We start from the raw sequence: 16136 nt of genomic DNA, 5'->3' as shown, positions 1-16136 counted from the left end.
AGATGTTCTCGGCATTTCAGAAAGATCCAGTGATGAGATCACTGGAGATCTAATGTGTACCAGATACACATAGGTTCTATAAGGAAAAGATATTCCTTTTAACTTGCCATTTTTCCACCATGCACAGAAACTTCCAAATGAGCAGCACATAGCACCAGCTATAATCAAACATGTATTAAATACTTTTTTGATGATGATTATGATGATGGTGACGATGATAACAATTGCCCACGTCTTACCTTTGCATTTGCCAGTGGCATCAGCATAGTACCCACCAGGACATTCAGAAATGCATTTCCCATCATGCAACACGGTCTTCTCAGCACAGGTAAGACATCTGGGACTATTGGGGCCACAACTCTTACAGGACTGATCACAAGCTAAGGGGGAGGAAAACCCATCAAAGAAAATCAATAGTGAGCAAAGGGAGAAGTGAAAGTCTATTCTTCACAACGTCCATAATTGGTATCAACATAGTAATCACTTTCTTTGGCTGCTCAGATAAGTTCTATTTCCTTGATTCCAACATTTCTGTTTTCGCAGTTGAAGGAGAAACAAATAATTATTAATTAAACTGAGCATAACAAATACAAATACTCTGAGGCCCACCTACCAGTGTATCCAATTTAATATGGGATTTAAAGTCAAAACAGCTGGACTTTCCTGGTGGCGCAGTGGTTGAGAGTCCGCCTGTCAATGCAGAGGACATGGGTTCGAGCCCTGGCCTGGGAAGATCCCACGTGCAGTGGAGCAACTAAGCCCGTGCGCCACAACTACTGAGCCTGCGCTCTAGAGCTCACGAGCCACAACTGCTGAAGCCCGTGCACCTAGAGCCTGTGTTCTTCAATACGAGAAGCCACCGCAATGAGAAGCCTGCGCACTGCAACAAAGAGTAGCCCCCTCTCGCCGCAACTAGAAAAAGCCCACAAGCAGTAACAAAGACCCAATGTAGCCAAAAATTAAAAATATAAATAAATAAATAAATTTATTTTTTTAAAAAAAGTCAAAACAGCCTTGGTAGTAGGGTTGCCAGATTTGGCAAATAAAAATGCTCAGTTAAATTTGAATTTCCAGATAAATAATGAATACTTTTTTAGTTTAAGTTTGTCCCAAATATTTCATCCTATATTTTATCTGACAACCCTGGTTGGAGAGAGAATTCAGGAATTCAGAGTTCTACTAAGCAAGGTCATGCTACAAAATTTGGTTGAAATAATTGAACTTCACACAGCCTTCCAGGATCTACTCATTCACTTATCCATTCCTTTAGCCCCCAAAACATTTCTTAAGCTCTGTGTCAAGTACTGTGCCAGGTGGTAGAGACACAAAACCCAAATCAACTTGGTCTCTGCTTGAAGGGGCTTGTTAAGTCTACCAGAGGGAGATAAACATATGCAATTAGCAATATATTAAACATATCACTCAGATTGGTCTGTATAGACACAATAAAAATTTCAACAGAATGTGTGTGGGGTAGGAGGTATGAAAGGTTAAGAAAGGATTCATAGAAGAAATGACCCTTGAGCATTGTCTTGGAAAGCGAGTCAGAGCATGCCAAGCTGATGGGAATGTCCTCCTGGCCGAAGCCGCGAGGCGAGTACAGGCCCAGAGCTTGGGAAATCCTGGGAAACAGCAGTTCATTCAGCTGGAAAAGTGGGAAGGGCCATAGTAACTTGTATGCCAAACTCTATAGTCTAGATTCTCATCCTATGAAAGACGCCCGTGGCCCCTACACAGATTTAAACAAGGTAAAAATATGGCTATGTTTGTGTATAAGAAGGATCATTTTGGCTTTAGTTTGGAGACAGTTTGGAGGGGTGAGGAAGGAGAGTTGGGGGTCTTGCTGGAATAGCGTAGCAATGCTCACAGAACAAGATGAGAGGGAGCTGAATCGAGGCTGTGAATGAGGTGATGGATTTGAGAGCTGTGTCGGTGAAAGTATCTCAGATGGCTGCCTGGGGTTCTGGCATGGAGACGAGTGACGCCACTCAAGGAACACAAAAAGGAGAGCGGGGGATTACAACAGACTCAGTTTGAGATACGCGCAGTCCAATAAATGGCCTGATTTAGAGTTCTGAGACTCTGGGGAGAGGCTTGGGGGTCATCACATAGGGGTTGTTGAAATCAGAAATTAGTTGATTTATTCAGTAAAAGCATGACGGATAAGAAAGAAGTAGTCAAGGATCTGGAGAGCACCAAAATTTACTGAAAAAAGAAAAAAACTGGCAAAGGTAACAAAGAAGAAATGATCCAAAGGTAGGAGAGAAAACAGGAGTGTGGTGGCTGAGAATCCAAGAAAGGAAGAAGTTTCAAGAAGGAAGACATTAACAGTACAGAGAGGACAAATAAAGACTGAAGAGGGTTCACTTCACTCAGAAATTGGGACACGAGTGACCTGTGCCATAACCATTTCAGTGGAGTCATCAGACAGAATGAAAGTGAAGGCCATGATTATAAACTGTTCCTTTAAAGGCTCCTGGCTGTGAATGCAAGGGTATAGATAGAGGTGACATAACTAGAAAAATAGTACAGATGAACCTATCTCCAGGGCAGGAATAGAGATGTAGAGAACAGACGTGTGGACACAGAATGGGAAAGGGAGGGTGGGATGAATTGGAAGATTAGGTTTGACATAAATACACTACCATGTGTAAAAAAGATAGCTGTATAGCTCAGGGAGCTCAGCTCCGTGCTCTGTGATGACCTAGATGGGTGGGATGGCGGGGGCGGAGAGAGGTCTGAGAGGGAGGGGATATATGTATACATATAGCTGATTCACTTCATTGTACACCAGAAACTAGCACGACATAGTAAAGCAATTATACTCCAATTAAAAAAAAAGTCGGGGGGAGGGGTTAAGGGGATGTATTGTCTCTCCAATACTGTAAAAGCCCAAAGCAAATACAGACCCCGGGAAAGGTTTTTAAAAAGAGAAGAGGTAGAATAATTGTTGAAAGCGTATCTAGGAGAAAAAAGGGGAGTTACATTCAAAAGTACAGATGGAGAGATTAGACTTGAACAGAACAGAGAAAGTCCTCCTTTTCTGAGTAGAAAAGGGAGGTGAGGGTGAATGCAGCTGCAGGTAAGTCTATGACTCAATCTATTCCATGCTCACTGGCTAAATTCTTTAAAAACAAGCAAAACAAACTTCTTCTCACTATCAGAGAATCGGTGTTTCAGGTATAGAGAACTACTGAGATTTATTCTGTCTGTTCTCTCAATCCACCCTCACCATACTAACCTCCTGAAAAAGATTTCAAGAACTTGAGAAAAAGGATGGCAACTGATGGGGCCAAACGTTCCACCCTGCATCCTAGAGGATTCAGCATCTCTCTAGAAGCACACATGTAAGGCAAGATAATCTTCAGTAAATGGACAAAAGCAGTGGCCTTCATATCAGAGAAGAAGAAAATCATCCCCTCAACGCATAGCTGGAGCAAAGAAGCAAAAATGAATCTCAAAAGCGTTCTTCTCTCCTACCCTCCAGAAACTTCTGAAGCTTCTATTCTAGAACTGACATATCCACAGAACTGAATAATCTACAAGCCAAGTGGATTTTCCCAGAAATAAAGAATTGCGGAAATTTTTTAAAAATTGGAATTGCCCAACAATAAAAACATTACAGATCGAATGTTTTAGGATACACCTAAAGTAATACTTGGCGTATAATTTGTAAATTTAAATAAAATTATTAGGAAGATGTCATTTCTCCCCAAACTAGTCTATAACTTCAATACAATATTAATAAAACTTCCAGTTGAATTTTATTAGTAATTCAATAAACACTCTAAAGTTCATGAATAGTTAACTTAAAAATGAAGATGAAAGAAAGGGAGAATTTGCCCAATCAGACATTGTGACATACTGCAAAGCAATAGAAATTAAGGGACAAAACAAAACAAAGCAAAACAATGTGATAGTGGTACAAGAACAGAAATTTGGACTACTCAAACAGCTCAGAGATAGACCTATGTCCATATGGAAACTTAATATCCAATAAGGATCAATGGAGAAGGTTAGATTGAATCACTAAATGATGCTGGGAACACTGGATCATGAAATGCAGAAAAAATCAAACTGGATCACTACTTAAACTTATATACAGAAGTAGACTCCAGATGGATCAACAACCTACATAAAGAAAAAACTGTGAAATTAATAGAATTTCTTCTATTAATTGCAGTATAATTTCTTTGTGAACTTGATCTGGGTGGGTCTTCTTAAACAAAAATTCAAAAGCAAAATGTTAAAGTGAAAAATGATGAATTAGAGATTTCTGTTCAACGAAGGGCACCACATTAAAGGTTAAAAGGTAACGAAATGGGAAAATGTTTGCATATTTATGACTGACAGAGTTAATATCTATAAGGTGCAAGGAATTCCATAAAATCAACAATAAAAAGGTAGCAAGGCCTATGAAACAATGGGGAAATCATATCAAAAAGCAACTTATCAAAGAGGAAACACAAAAGTCCAACAGGAGTTGAAGATATTCTCAAACTCATTAATAACCAGAAAAATGCAAATTAAAATAGGATGTCCTTGTATACCTATTGACCAGGAAAAAACCTGAAGTTTGATAATGTCAAATGGTGGCAAGGATGTAGAGATGAAAGAGCCCTTATGCTTGGGAGTGTAGATGCTGGTGAGCTACCTGGTACTAGTTATCACATAAAGAAAACGAAGAGTCAACAATTAAAGAATAAATTAAAATTAAAAGAAAAAAAAAGAAACCAACAGTTCTGCTCTCAGGTTATCCATCCATCCAGGGAACCTCCCACCCAGTTCATCAAAGGACATGTCGTCGGAGGTTGTTCACCGGTGCTCCCTAGTGATGGTGTGCAGATGGAAGGAAGTGAGGGATCCCGTCCCTGGGACAGCAGATGGGAGAGCTGTAGGGGATGCAGACCAGGAAGGACTATGCAGCAGTGAGAAACAAAGGGCTAGATGATATAGCAACTGGGTGAATCTGAAAAACATACCGCTGAGTGAAAAAAGAACAACGTGAACTCTATAACATGGTATCATTTAAGAAAAACATACATATACGTATACTCGCTGAAAACAATACCCATTTTACATGAGCCCATAAAAACAAGAAGATAAAAAAAATTAAAATAGTTGCCTAGGTGAGGAAGGGAAATCGGTATAAAAGGAAGGAAAGAGAAAAAGAGGAGAGGGGGAAGGAAGAGAGCGAGAATGGCTAACAGAAACCTCTGAACTTGCTTTGATTTATTGTGTTAGCTAGAGTCAGAAAAGCCCTTCATAATAGCTCAAGTACTTACATGACTAAAGAATGAGGAGGTTTTGTCCTTTGAATTTCCCCACGCCTTATATCTAATATTTGTGAAACTCAAAGCATGTACCACAGACAAACTTGGTGGTTGTAAATTCTTTCAGCCAGGGCATAGCACCATTTATAACAGGTTGTGCTGGATTTTTCTCAGCACTCAACTTTGAGATTTCCACAGATATGGGTTGCTTGGTTATAAATTATTAAACCAACACCAGCTGGTCTTTATCTTGAATAGCACTAATCTGAATTGAAAGTAAGTTGGCATTATTAGCATCTTAATTAACATTCCGATACCAATCAGCGACTCGGTTCACTGTTGCTTTAGAAAATATTTCTATGAACCTTTCTGAAGGCATTTGATACAAACTTAGAGAACTCGAACAATTTTATGAAAAGTTTAAACTCCAGCCCTGTCTATCAAAAGGGCCACTGGTCAATGCCAATGGCATCACAAAGTCTTGTATCTGCTAAGCGTATGGCAGGCATTCAGTAATTACCTATTGATCAATTGATTGGTTGGCTGACTAATGTCAACAATGGTCCAGCCTCCTGTTTGAAAGTTCTCTTTCTGCTTTGTTGCAAAATGTATACAGATAGCATTTCAGATGTATACTCTCTCCCTAAGCCACCTGTTCAGTAGTCTTTTTTCAAAATTCTTCCAGTCTGCAAGGAGACCTGGCTTTCTTCACTCAACCTCTCTGCCCAAGTAGACTCCCAACCCTCACCGCCTCAGGCTCACACTAACCACCCCTCCTTTTACATACACGCATCCCTAGCAAAAGTTGCTTTCTCATTCCAGATAATATCGTCTCGGTAGCAGGTCCGTGTCACCACTCCTTGTCAGTGACAGTAGCCAGTCTCCTTGGGGAGGTAAAGGGTAAACGCCTCAGGCCTTTAAGTTAGTGCAGATTTGACATCTGCTGACCTTTAGAGAATACATCTGGCTTAAATGAGCAGGAAAGTGATGCCGGCAGAAAAAGATTACAATGCTCAGGGTAATGGCAGCCTGCCTTTCTCTCCTTGTTCTCTCCTGAATCCACACAAAAGCCACCTGTGACTTGTCCATATTGAGTGAGATTTCTCACACCAGCGATGCTGATGGGTCCCTGCACAGCTTTAAGCAAGCAGCCGCCAGGGGGTATCTCTCTTCCCCAGGACAAGTGGATTTGTCAGGTCCCAAAGATCATCTCATTTGTGCTGTTGCCCTGCTCAGCAAACAAAATGAGGGCAATAACTCCAGAAAGTTTTATGAGCTACATATTTTTTATTGATTTAGTGGACTCAGTTATTAAAAAAAAGTCATCAGGCCTTTCAACAGGTATGGCCATCACGATAAACTGGATTCAAACCTTTCATTCACCATCAGGTGCCTACCTGTGGGCCTGGGTCCACAGGGGTAGCCGGCTGATCTAAAGACTGGCAGGAAGACAAGGAGGAAGGGGGAGGGGAGGATCAAGGGAGAGGAGAAGGAGAAGAGAGGGGAAAATGGGCAGAGGTGCATAAGGAGGTATCACATTACAGGGAGCGGTACAGCAGCGACGAGGCAGTTAAGATCTAAACCCAGAAGACCTAGCCTGAACTCCAACTCTGCCCCTTATTAGTTACGTGACCTTAGGCAGGTTTCTTTTTTTTTTTTTTTTTTTTTTTTTTTGCGGTACGCGGGCCTCTCACTGTTGTGGCCTCTCCCGTTGCGGAGCACAGGCTCCGGACGCGCAGGCTCAGCGGCCACGGCTCACAGGCCCAGCCGCTCCGTGGCATGTGGGATCTTCCTGGACTGGGGCACGAACCCGTGTCCCCTGCATCGGCACGCGGACTCTCAACCACTGCGCCACCAGGGAAGCCCTAGGCAGGTCTCTTAACCTCTCTGTTTCTTCATCTGAAAAATGAGGATGATAATAACTACCTCACGAAATTGTGAGGATTAAACACTAAATACTCACATAGCACCTACTCCATGCCAGGCACTGTGCTCAATGCCTTGCATACGTTAACTCAGTCCTTGAAACAGCCTTCTGAGCTGGGTGTGTGTTAGTTTCCCATTGCTGCTGTAACAAATGACCACAAGCTCAGTGGCTTAAAACAACACAAATTTATTATCATAAAGCGTAAGAGGTCAGAGGTCCCAAAATCAAAGCATTGGCAGGACTGCATTCCTTCTGGAAGCTCTGGCAAGGGGGTGCGGGATCCATTTCCTTGACTTCTTCCAGGTTCTATAGGCTGCCTGCATGCTCATAGCCCATCCCTGGTATCACTCTGACCTCTGCTCCTGTTTCAGGTCTCCTTTTCTGACTCTGATCCTCCTGTCTCCCTCATATAAGGACCCCTGGAATTACGCTGGCCCACTCAGAAAATCCAGGATAATCTCCCCCATCTCAAGATCCTTACCTTAATCACACCTACAAAGTCTCTTTTGTCATCTGAAGCAGTATATTCACAGATGCCCGTGACTAGGGACGTGGGCATCTCTGAGGAACCATTATTCTGTATACCACGGGTACTACTATCGTTCCCATTTTACAAATGGGAAACTGACACAGGAAGAGATTAAGTAACTTGCCCAAGGTCATGCTCCACCCCCACCCCCCAATACATTCCTGCCTCTCAATTGGTTCATGTTTAGAAAGCACCTGGGACAGTGCTCAGCACAGGAAGCACTATGCTGGGTTAACTCTTATTGTCTGTAATGGTTGTTAAAGGTAGAATAGACAATAACTGCTTCAGCTTTAATTCAGTGGCACCAACACCGAAGGCAGGTTGGCCCTTGGCTGGCCTAAGAGTGTCTTGTCCCCATGCATATTTGGAAGGCAGTCTGGTGTTGATGAAGAGTTTGGCATTTGGAGCAAGGAAGCCCCGCTCCTCTCCCTCCAGCTGTGCGCCTGGAGCAAGCAGCCTGAGCCTCCTGGTCTTCAGATACAGGAGGAGGCTACAGAGAGGTCCCAACCTAACGAGTAGTTGCAGGCAAAGGTATTAATGGGGATTCTGCCAGTGGAAAAGAAACATGTTTCGTAAGCTGCTAAAACACCGTCAATCTTACCAGCATTTGCATATTTGTTGAGTAAAAGAAACACTGATTTTCGGTGCTATGATTTGAATGAAACAAGGGAGGCTGGAAGAGGAAAAATTGCTTTGGCCTGCAAAGCCGGACACTTACCACTGCAAGTCCCCTGCTTGTTGTAAAACCCGTCACCACAGCTGCTCTCACAGCTGCCCTCTCTCAGCACTTGGAAGGGGTCTCTGCAGGCCAAGCAGTGCTTCTCTGTGGGACCCCAGCAGGCCGCACAGGACTCGTGGCAGGCTGCAGGAACAAAAGACGGTAGAAAGGACTAGTTGCCATTCTTCTTCAAAGGCTTTAGAATTTACAACAAGGATTTTCACTCCTTCACTATGCACATACCTGCACCACAGGAGGAAAAAAACACCCCCCACCCGCAAAAAGAAAACCCTATTTCTCTTGGCCAGAAGTACAACTTCCATAAATTACTGCTAAGAGAATTGGAACAGGAAACCAAAGGCTATAGAGTAATGGGAATCACAGGGAAGGGAATCATAATTTCTAGACAAGTATGGTCTGTCTAACGAAATCAGATGGCCCTCCATCACCTTGCCTTTTGTAACCACACAACAAAGTGTCAACTAGATAATTGCTCTTAACCTCCAACACATGGAGAATCAGTTAAGGAGGGATGCCATGTACTCTAGTCCTTGATTAGACCTTGAAAGACCCGGTACTGCTTGATTTCTATTGCTCTTTCCCTCCCTTTCCATCTCTCCCCCTGCCCCCATCCCCATCCTTCTGTCCTCCCTCACAACTCTTAGAACTCAGCCTCTGGTTCCTGCCCTCCCCCAGTAGCATCTGCTCTAAACATATATCTTAAGGACTCACAAAGCCTGATTTTTCTCTTCTACCTTAGGTTTCTAACTATATGTTGTTTCCAGACCAAAGTTGTTCCTTTAAGACTCGAACATTTCCCCCTCTTCCGGCATTTGATTTTTTTTTTTTAATTACTATTCATGCTTGCTCTTCACCTTAGCAGGTCTATAAAGAGAGGCCTATTCTGAATGACTGAATATATTCAGATCTGGTAAACTGTCTGTATGGCTAACCCCACCCATGCTTCTGATTTTCAAAATGTTTGCTTCACAGTGGAACATAATCTGTTTTTCAGAGGTATTCATTCTGACCAGAATTGGCAGGGAGAATGATTTTGCTGGTCACAAGGGACTTGGGAACTATACCTAAGTAACTTGCTTAGGGATCCATTTGGAATCAGAAGAAAGGATGCCTGCATGGCATATCTCAAGATCCAATCCTCTCCTCTCAGCTCTAAACTGCACGGGAAGGCCTTCTTTTCAGACAACTTTTCTCCTCAACAAATTCAGAGATGATCGCAAATTGTGTTAAGTGCTATAGGAAGAGCTCTTCGATAAAGAATAACAGTAGTGGAAGTGGAAGGGACTGACTTTAGGAAGACCCTAAAGGATGAGATGTGGCCAGCCAAAGGGAGAGCCAGAGAGCAGCACGAACAAAGTTCTTGAGAAGGGAAGGCGCTTGGGGGCTCAAGGAACTGGAGGCTCTTCTTGTGACTGGACCTGGTGGACATAGCGGGGCACAGTGGAACAGAGGGCACAGTGGCCTGATTCATGGCTGGAGGGGTGGGCAGGGGCCCTATGAAACTCGACCTTGGAGACCATAGAAAGAAATTAGGATTTTTATCCTAACTGCAATGTGAGTCGTGAATGGGCTTAAATAGGATAGACACAAGCCCCGATTTAGATTTTTAAAAGCTCTCTCTGAATGCCATGTAGAGAGGGTTTAAGGACTTGCATGCCGGCAGGGAGATGAGTGTAGAGTTGACTGCTCTGGTCCAGGTAAGAGATGACAATGGCAGGTGGAAAGCAAAGACGGACGAAGTTTACTTATTTATTATCTGGTTCCCTTGCTAGACCATAACGTTCATGAGGGCAGAGTCCATGTCTCTTTTGTTAACTCTGCTGAGCACACTTCTGGGTGCTCTACAAACTCCACTTATATTTAACACCTTATTTACATGTGGTACATGAGAAGAATACTGTTTGTGTTGAAATAAGCCACCAACACTACATTAAAACTAAATATGTGGATGCAAAGATCCCAGTAACAAATTCCACCCTGAATGCACATGAAATGTGTCTGTCATTCATTTATTCAACTACTCTTCCAATACTGATTACAATCACTATCTGAAGTGTCTATCAGTGTTAAGTGCCTCTGCCTTACTGAGGAAATGGAGTTGATTTGAAGCCATTACCTAAACAAACAAGCAAACAAACAAACAAAAACCCAACTGCATTTCTAAGAAGACATGCCAGGCTAATCTATCAATGTTCGACAGAGGCACCTACCACATGCCAGGTGCAGGGCTCGTCTGTGGGGCTTTCCCTGCTGCCACAGGTGAGCCAGGGACTTGGGAAGTAAGTGCCCGAGGGGATGACGGGGAGTGAGGCAAAAAAGACAACAGGGGTCAGATGACCAGTATCAGGCAGGCAGGGGATTTCATCCTGTAAAAGTTTTAATCAGGGCAGTGGAATTGATCAGTTTTGCTTTTTAGAGCATTTGACAGATACTCAGATGCACTGGCAGTTAAAATAGTAAAAATACTTCCAAGCTGGTTGGTAAATGGCTGTCGTCCTGGCCCCCTCCCTGATGTTCTGGCTGCAGCCCTGGGAACGCTGGCAGACACCGTGCTCCAACAACAAAAGGTCTGACACAGGAGAGGGTCTCAGGTCTCCCCTCCTTCCAACCGATCTGATCTGTGCCATACTGCTTGTTAAATATTTTTAATATTACCCCTGGTGCTGCCAATCAGAATGGGGGTCAAAGGATGAGCAGGATAGAGGTTACAGACTTAGGGATGGCACTCAGACCCATCACAAATGGAGCCCTACTTAGCATTTCAGCTCTACCTTCTGCTACCTCCCCCTCATCGACACCAGTTCTACGGAACAGGGTGCTCTAAGCATGCCATGTGACTGATCAAGGGTTCTGGATGCCCCGGCCAGGACTGACCCAGCCAGCAATGCCTCTGGCTCCTTCCACAGCCTCTGTAATCCTGTTTACACCTGAGAGGCCTCCTAAATTGTCACTACTTCTGTGAAGCTTTGCTGAACTTGTCCAGACAAAGTCAGTCCCTCCTTCCTCTATGTTCCTGCAGCACTTTGTATGTGCCTCTCATGTTATTTATCCTACTGTAGTAATGATTCAGTTACAGATCAATCCCATTCAATGGAATGTAATATCCTCCAAAACAGAAGCTATGTTTTAGTCATCTTAAACCCCCAGTATTCAGATTGCTGCCTGGTATAAAGTCAGTATTCATTAAATGCATGTTAAGTGAATGCACAACAGATGTTTTTCATTGGGTATGGGGGATTCATCCTACCAGTTTTTACCTTCTGTATGGAAACAACTAAGCATGAGGTCAGAGTCTAAAGATATGATAAGATAAATACATTCAGAGCTGTAAATTTTACCTAATAAATACTGGAGTCCAGATCTGCTTATGATGAAAATATTTCTGCTGCATCTACATTGAGTACCAAATGTGATGCTGGGCCTTCTCTTTTTCCATCTCTAATAAAAGGCATGTTCCATGGCCGGGCAGGACAGCAGAAGGGATTTTTATTTCAACACAGGACTATGCTGAGCTGTCACTTCTTTTCTTTCCTTTTTTTTTTTTTGAGCTGTCATTTCTTATAATGACATACTCCCACTGTGTTTTGCAATTGATTTCGAATTTCTAACACTGAACATATGCTACTGCAGAGAATCTCTTCTTGCAGGCTTATTTTACATGGGGCTTTTATTACATTGGGGTTATTACGAAAAATAAAAGGTCAGTCCCTGACTTTTCACCATAATTTCTCTTAGTGATACATTTCAGCTCACCCAGAGTTCGAAGCGTATATTGTGAAAATTGCAGCAGTAAGTTAAAACAGAGGACAAACAAGATAAAGCCATTGTCTTATCTCACATGCAGTAGATAATTTATTTAGGAAAGCCCCTGATTTTTCTGGGGCATGACAAGACATGCGTTGGTTTGCTGAGCAATTTACTTCAAAATGAAAGGAATGAATTACTCTTCTTTTGGCAACTCTATATTGAAATCCTACTCTAAAAATAACAAACTTCTTTTCATACTTGATCATTTTGAAATAGAAGATTGCTATTAAAAAAATGTAACCTGTGCTACTCGAAGAATAAAACGCAGCCCTTTTCCAAGGAAGTGTTAAAAGCACTTCCTACAAACCACTTCTTATTTTCCAGGAAGCCTTCCCGGATCCCAGGCAATAGACACAGATTCCCATGGGCTTAGCCTTCAGTTCAAACTGAAGGAGCCTCAGATCCTTGCCTTTTCCGTGGTCTTTTGGACTAAGTTTCCCTTCCATTACCAGGGAATTAGCACACTTGATCATCAGGCCCTTTGAGTCATCAGTGAGGCTGTAGTTCAGATTTCCAAACTGCCAAGTTTTCACTCTCAACTACACAAAGCAGCCCAAACTCAAGACACAAGCAAGCACATCATACACAAGGCAAATTCCTTCATTATCCATGGCAACTGCTATCATTCATATCTCACAAATGACTAGGAAGGACTTGCCAAGTTTTAAAGTATTATCAGGAGACAGTGAGTAAATTTCTAACAAGAAGCTCTTGTTGGATGAAAAAAATATCTATTTAAACTCAACTTCACTATTCCTTGCTTTCCTAACCTGTAAAGTGGGAATAATAATATTTGTTGTACTTAACTCATGGGGATATGGCGAGATGACATATTTGAGAAAGCAGAGAATGTTGTATGTGATCATATGAGTGGCACACCCTATGAGACCTAACAAATCTTGTTTCAGGTGGCATCAAAAGCAAAGAAATTATTTAGGGAGCAAATTAAAATGTAACGCAAGACAGAGGGGTAAGGATGAAAAAGACTGTGGGAAAGGAAGGTTCACTTAGAAAGGGAGTGAAGGGAAGTAACAGAATCAGCAGGGATTCTTCCAGCAGTTACGTAAAGGGGCTCCAGCCTTTCCCAGAGTCCTCACACTCTAGAGCTCTTTCCTTGTAATTGCTACAAAACATCAACAAAAGCCCTTTGGAAAGTGACTGTGAAGCACAAGGCCAAGCCGAGATGCTGGGCAGACTATGTTCCCCTCCCCTCATAATAGCCACACCTGAGACCAAGGCTACTAGCCTAAGAAGCACAGATGCCAGACAAATCTAAAAGTGAAGTGCATCTGAGTCATCATCATTTTTGATCCTTTTACTCCCATCTGTTTCCGTCCCCTACCAAGCTGGTCTCTGCCGTCAACCTTCCTCCCTGTGCCAACAGAAACCTTTACACCTGACATTGGAATGCCTGGTCTCTACATGTTCTGAAAACCGGTATGTACTTGAGGGAGTTCATAATAGAAAAATAAAAACACATGAAAAACCCACGGAGCAGCTAAGCCCATGTGCCACAAATACTGAGCCTGCACTCCAAAGCCCACGAGCCACAACTACTGAGCCCGTGTGCCACAACTACTGAAGCCCGCACACCTAGAGCCTGTGCTCCGCAACAAGAGAAGCCACCGCAATGAGAAGCCCGCACACCGCAATAAAGAGTAGCCCCCACTCGCCACAACTAGAGAAAGCCCGCACGCAGCAACAAAGACCTAACGCGGCCAAAAATAAAAATAAACTTATAAAAAACAACACATGAAAAACACCTTCAGCCTCACGAATAGGCAGAGATATACAAATTACACAAGAGAACAGCAACTAGATGCAATGGATTGGATGTACATAGAGCAACATGTATGCATCTTAATAACAGTGCTTAGTAAGGGAAACAAAGGAAAAGAATGGTTCATCCTTTGTAACAAATGTACCACTCTGGTGTAGGATGTTGATAATTGGGGGAGGCTGAGCTTGTGTTGGGGCAGGGAGTATATGGGAAATCTCTGCACTTTCCTTTTAATTTTGCTGTGAACCTAAAATGGCTGTAAAATTTTTTTAAGTCTTTAAAATTTAAAAAAAGGAGGCGAAGGAGCCGTGCCCCCGGCCCCGCCGGTCCCCCCCGCAATACTGTTCCACAGCCGGTCAGGCCCCGAGGTGCACGGGGTCATCAACGAGATGGACTGCAGGGCCAATAGCGAGGCTCCCGCCATCAGCTCCGCCACCGACCGCGGCGACACGGAGATGACCATGCCGTCCATTAGGAGTGACCGCGCTGCGCTCTGCGCCAGTTGCAAGGTTAACATCTCCGACCGCTACTACCTACTGGTGGTGGACAAGCAGTGGCACATGCGCTGCCTCAAGTGCTGCGAGTCCAAGCTCAACCTGGAGTTGGAGCTCACCTGTTTCAGCAAGGATGGAAGCACCTACCGCAAGGAAGACTACTACAGGCGGTTCTACGTGCAGCGCTGCGCCCGCTGCCACCGAGGCATCTCGGCCTCGGAGATGGTGATGCGAGCTCGGGACTTGGTTTATCACCTCAACTGCTTCACGTGCACTACGTGTAACAAGATGCTGACCACGGGTGACCACTTCCGCATGAAGGACAGACTGGTCTACCACCGCTTGCACTTCGGGGCGCTGCTGCAGGGTGAGTACCCCGCGCACTTCAACCACGCCGACGTGGCCAAGAGCGCAGGGTTGGGTGCAGCGGGGGCCAACCCTCTGGGTCTTCCCTACTACAATAGCGTAGGCACGGTGCAGAAGGGGCGGCCGAGGAAGCGCAAGAGCCTCGGGCCCGGGGCGGACCCGGCGACCTACAACGCTGCACTTAGCTGGAACAAGAACGATGTGGAGCACCTGGACCGCAACCAGAGGTACCGGAGCAGCCGGAAGACGAAGTGCATGCGCAACTCCTTCAAGCACCAGCAGCTTCGGAACGTGAAGTCTTTGCCGTCAACCACAACCCTGATGCCAAGGACTAGAAGCGGCTCGTGCAAAAGACGGGCCTCACCAAGCGGGTCCTCCAGGTCTCGTCTCAGAACGCCCAGGCCAAGTTCAGGCCCAACTTCGTACGGCGGGAAAACACGGGCGTGGACAAGTCGACAGAGGCAGCGCTGCAGACGGGGACGCCATAGGGGTCGGCCTCGGAGCTGTCCAAGGCCTCGCTCAGCCACCCCAGGATGCCCACCAACCTCACAGACCTGACCAGCCTCATAGACCATGACGTCCGCCTTAACTTCTGGGCCTGGCAACCTGGAGGACCATGAGCCCCACAGCCCCTCGCAAACGACGCTTAACCAAACTTTTCTAAGATTCTCGGCCCCTCGGCCCCGCCCCACAAGTGATTTAAAAAAAGAAATTATCTTTAGTTGAATTCCAAGTGTATTTTATTTTTTTTTACACGCATAAAATAAAGCATTTATTTGATTATGAATTACAGCTTGCCAAGGTTCGGAGTCAATTACAAAAAAAAAAAAAATCCAAACCAAAAAAAATAAAAACAACAGAGTTTTGGAGAAATAATATAACGTAACCTACTTACTTAAAAATACAAACACAAATGAAAAAGTCCACCTAATTTTTTAAGTCGCTACATTTTTGTTTGCTTTAGTTGATATAATTCCAAAAAGAAAAAATAGATAACGCAAGCCCAGTTAATATACATGTTATCTTTCAGGCATCGTCTAAAGAAAGATTTGTGGCAAAGATAATCACTAACGGTTGACTTTACTGGAAAAACTAATTTTGAAGTAGGTCACGAATTCCTTCCAAAGCAGTAGATACACTTAAAAACATCCAACCCGTCAACTGCAAATCAAGTAACAGTGTTGATCCTGCAAAATTTTTTCACTGTCACTCTGAAGTAAA

The 16136-nt window shown here is 43.8% G+C and overlaps 1 protein-coding gene and 1 pseudogene across 2 annotated transcripts in view; one reads left to right on the top strand and one right to left on the bottom strand.

Moving 5' to 3' along the window:
• FRAS1 (Fraser extracellular matrix complex subunit 1) overlaps positions 1–16136 on the bottom strand; it is a 460552-nt gene that overhangs the window by 209390 nt on the left and 235026 nt on the right. Inside the window, exons 15-16 of the mRNA XM_079919788.1 lie at positions 8448–8591; positions 240–380 (exon numbers count right to left, since the gene is read on the bottom strand). Of these exons, the coding sequence (XP_079775914.1) occupies positions 240–380; positions 8448–8591 (285 nt within the window). The remainder of the gene's footprint in view (positions 1–239; positions 381–8447; positions 8592–16136) is intronic.
• LOC307185471 (LIM/homeobox protein Lhx2-like) lies at positions 14430–16083 on the top strand (annotated as a pseudogene). Its single transcript has one exon. The product of its transcript is annotated as an LIM/homeobox protein Lhx2-like (transcript).

The sequence above is a fragment of the Stenella coeruleoalba genome (assembly GCF_951394435.1).
Source record: "Stenella coeruleoalba genome assembly, chromosome: 4".
Classification (NCBI taxonomy): Eukaryota; Metazoa; Chordata; class Mammalia; order Artiodactyla; family Delphinidae; genus Stenella; species Stenella coeruleoalba.
Note: the sequence above shows the minus strand (reverse complement) of the source record. Positions and strands in the feature narration are given on the sequence as shown.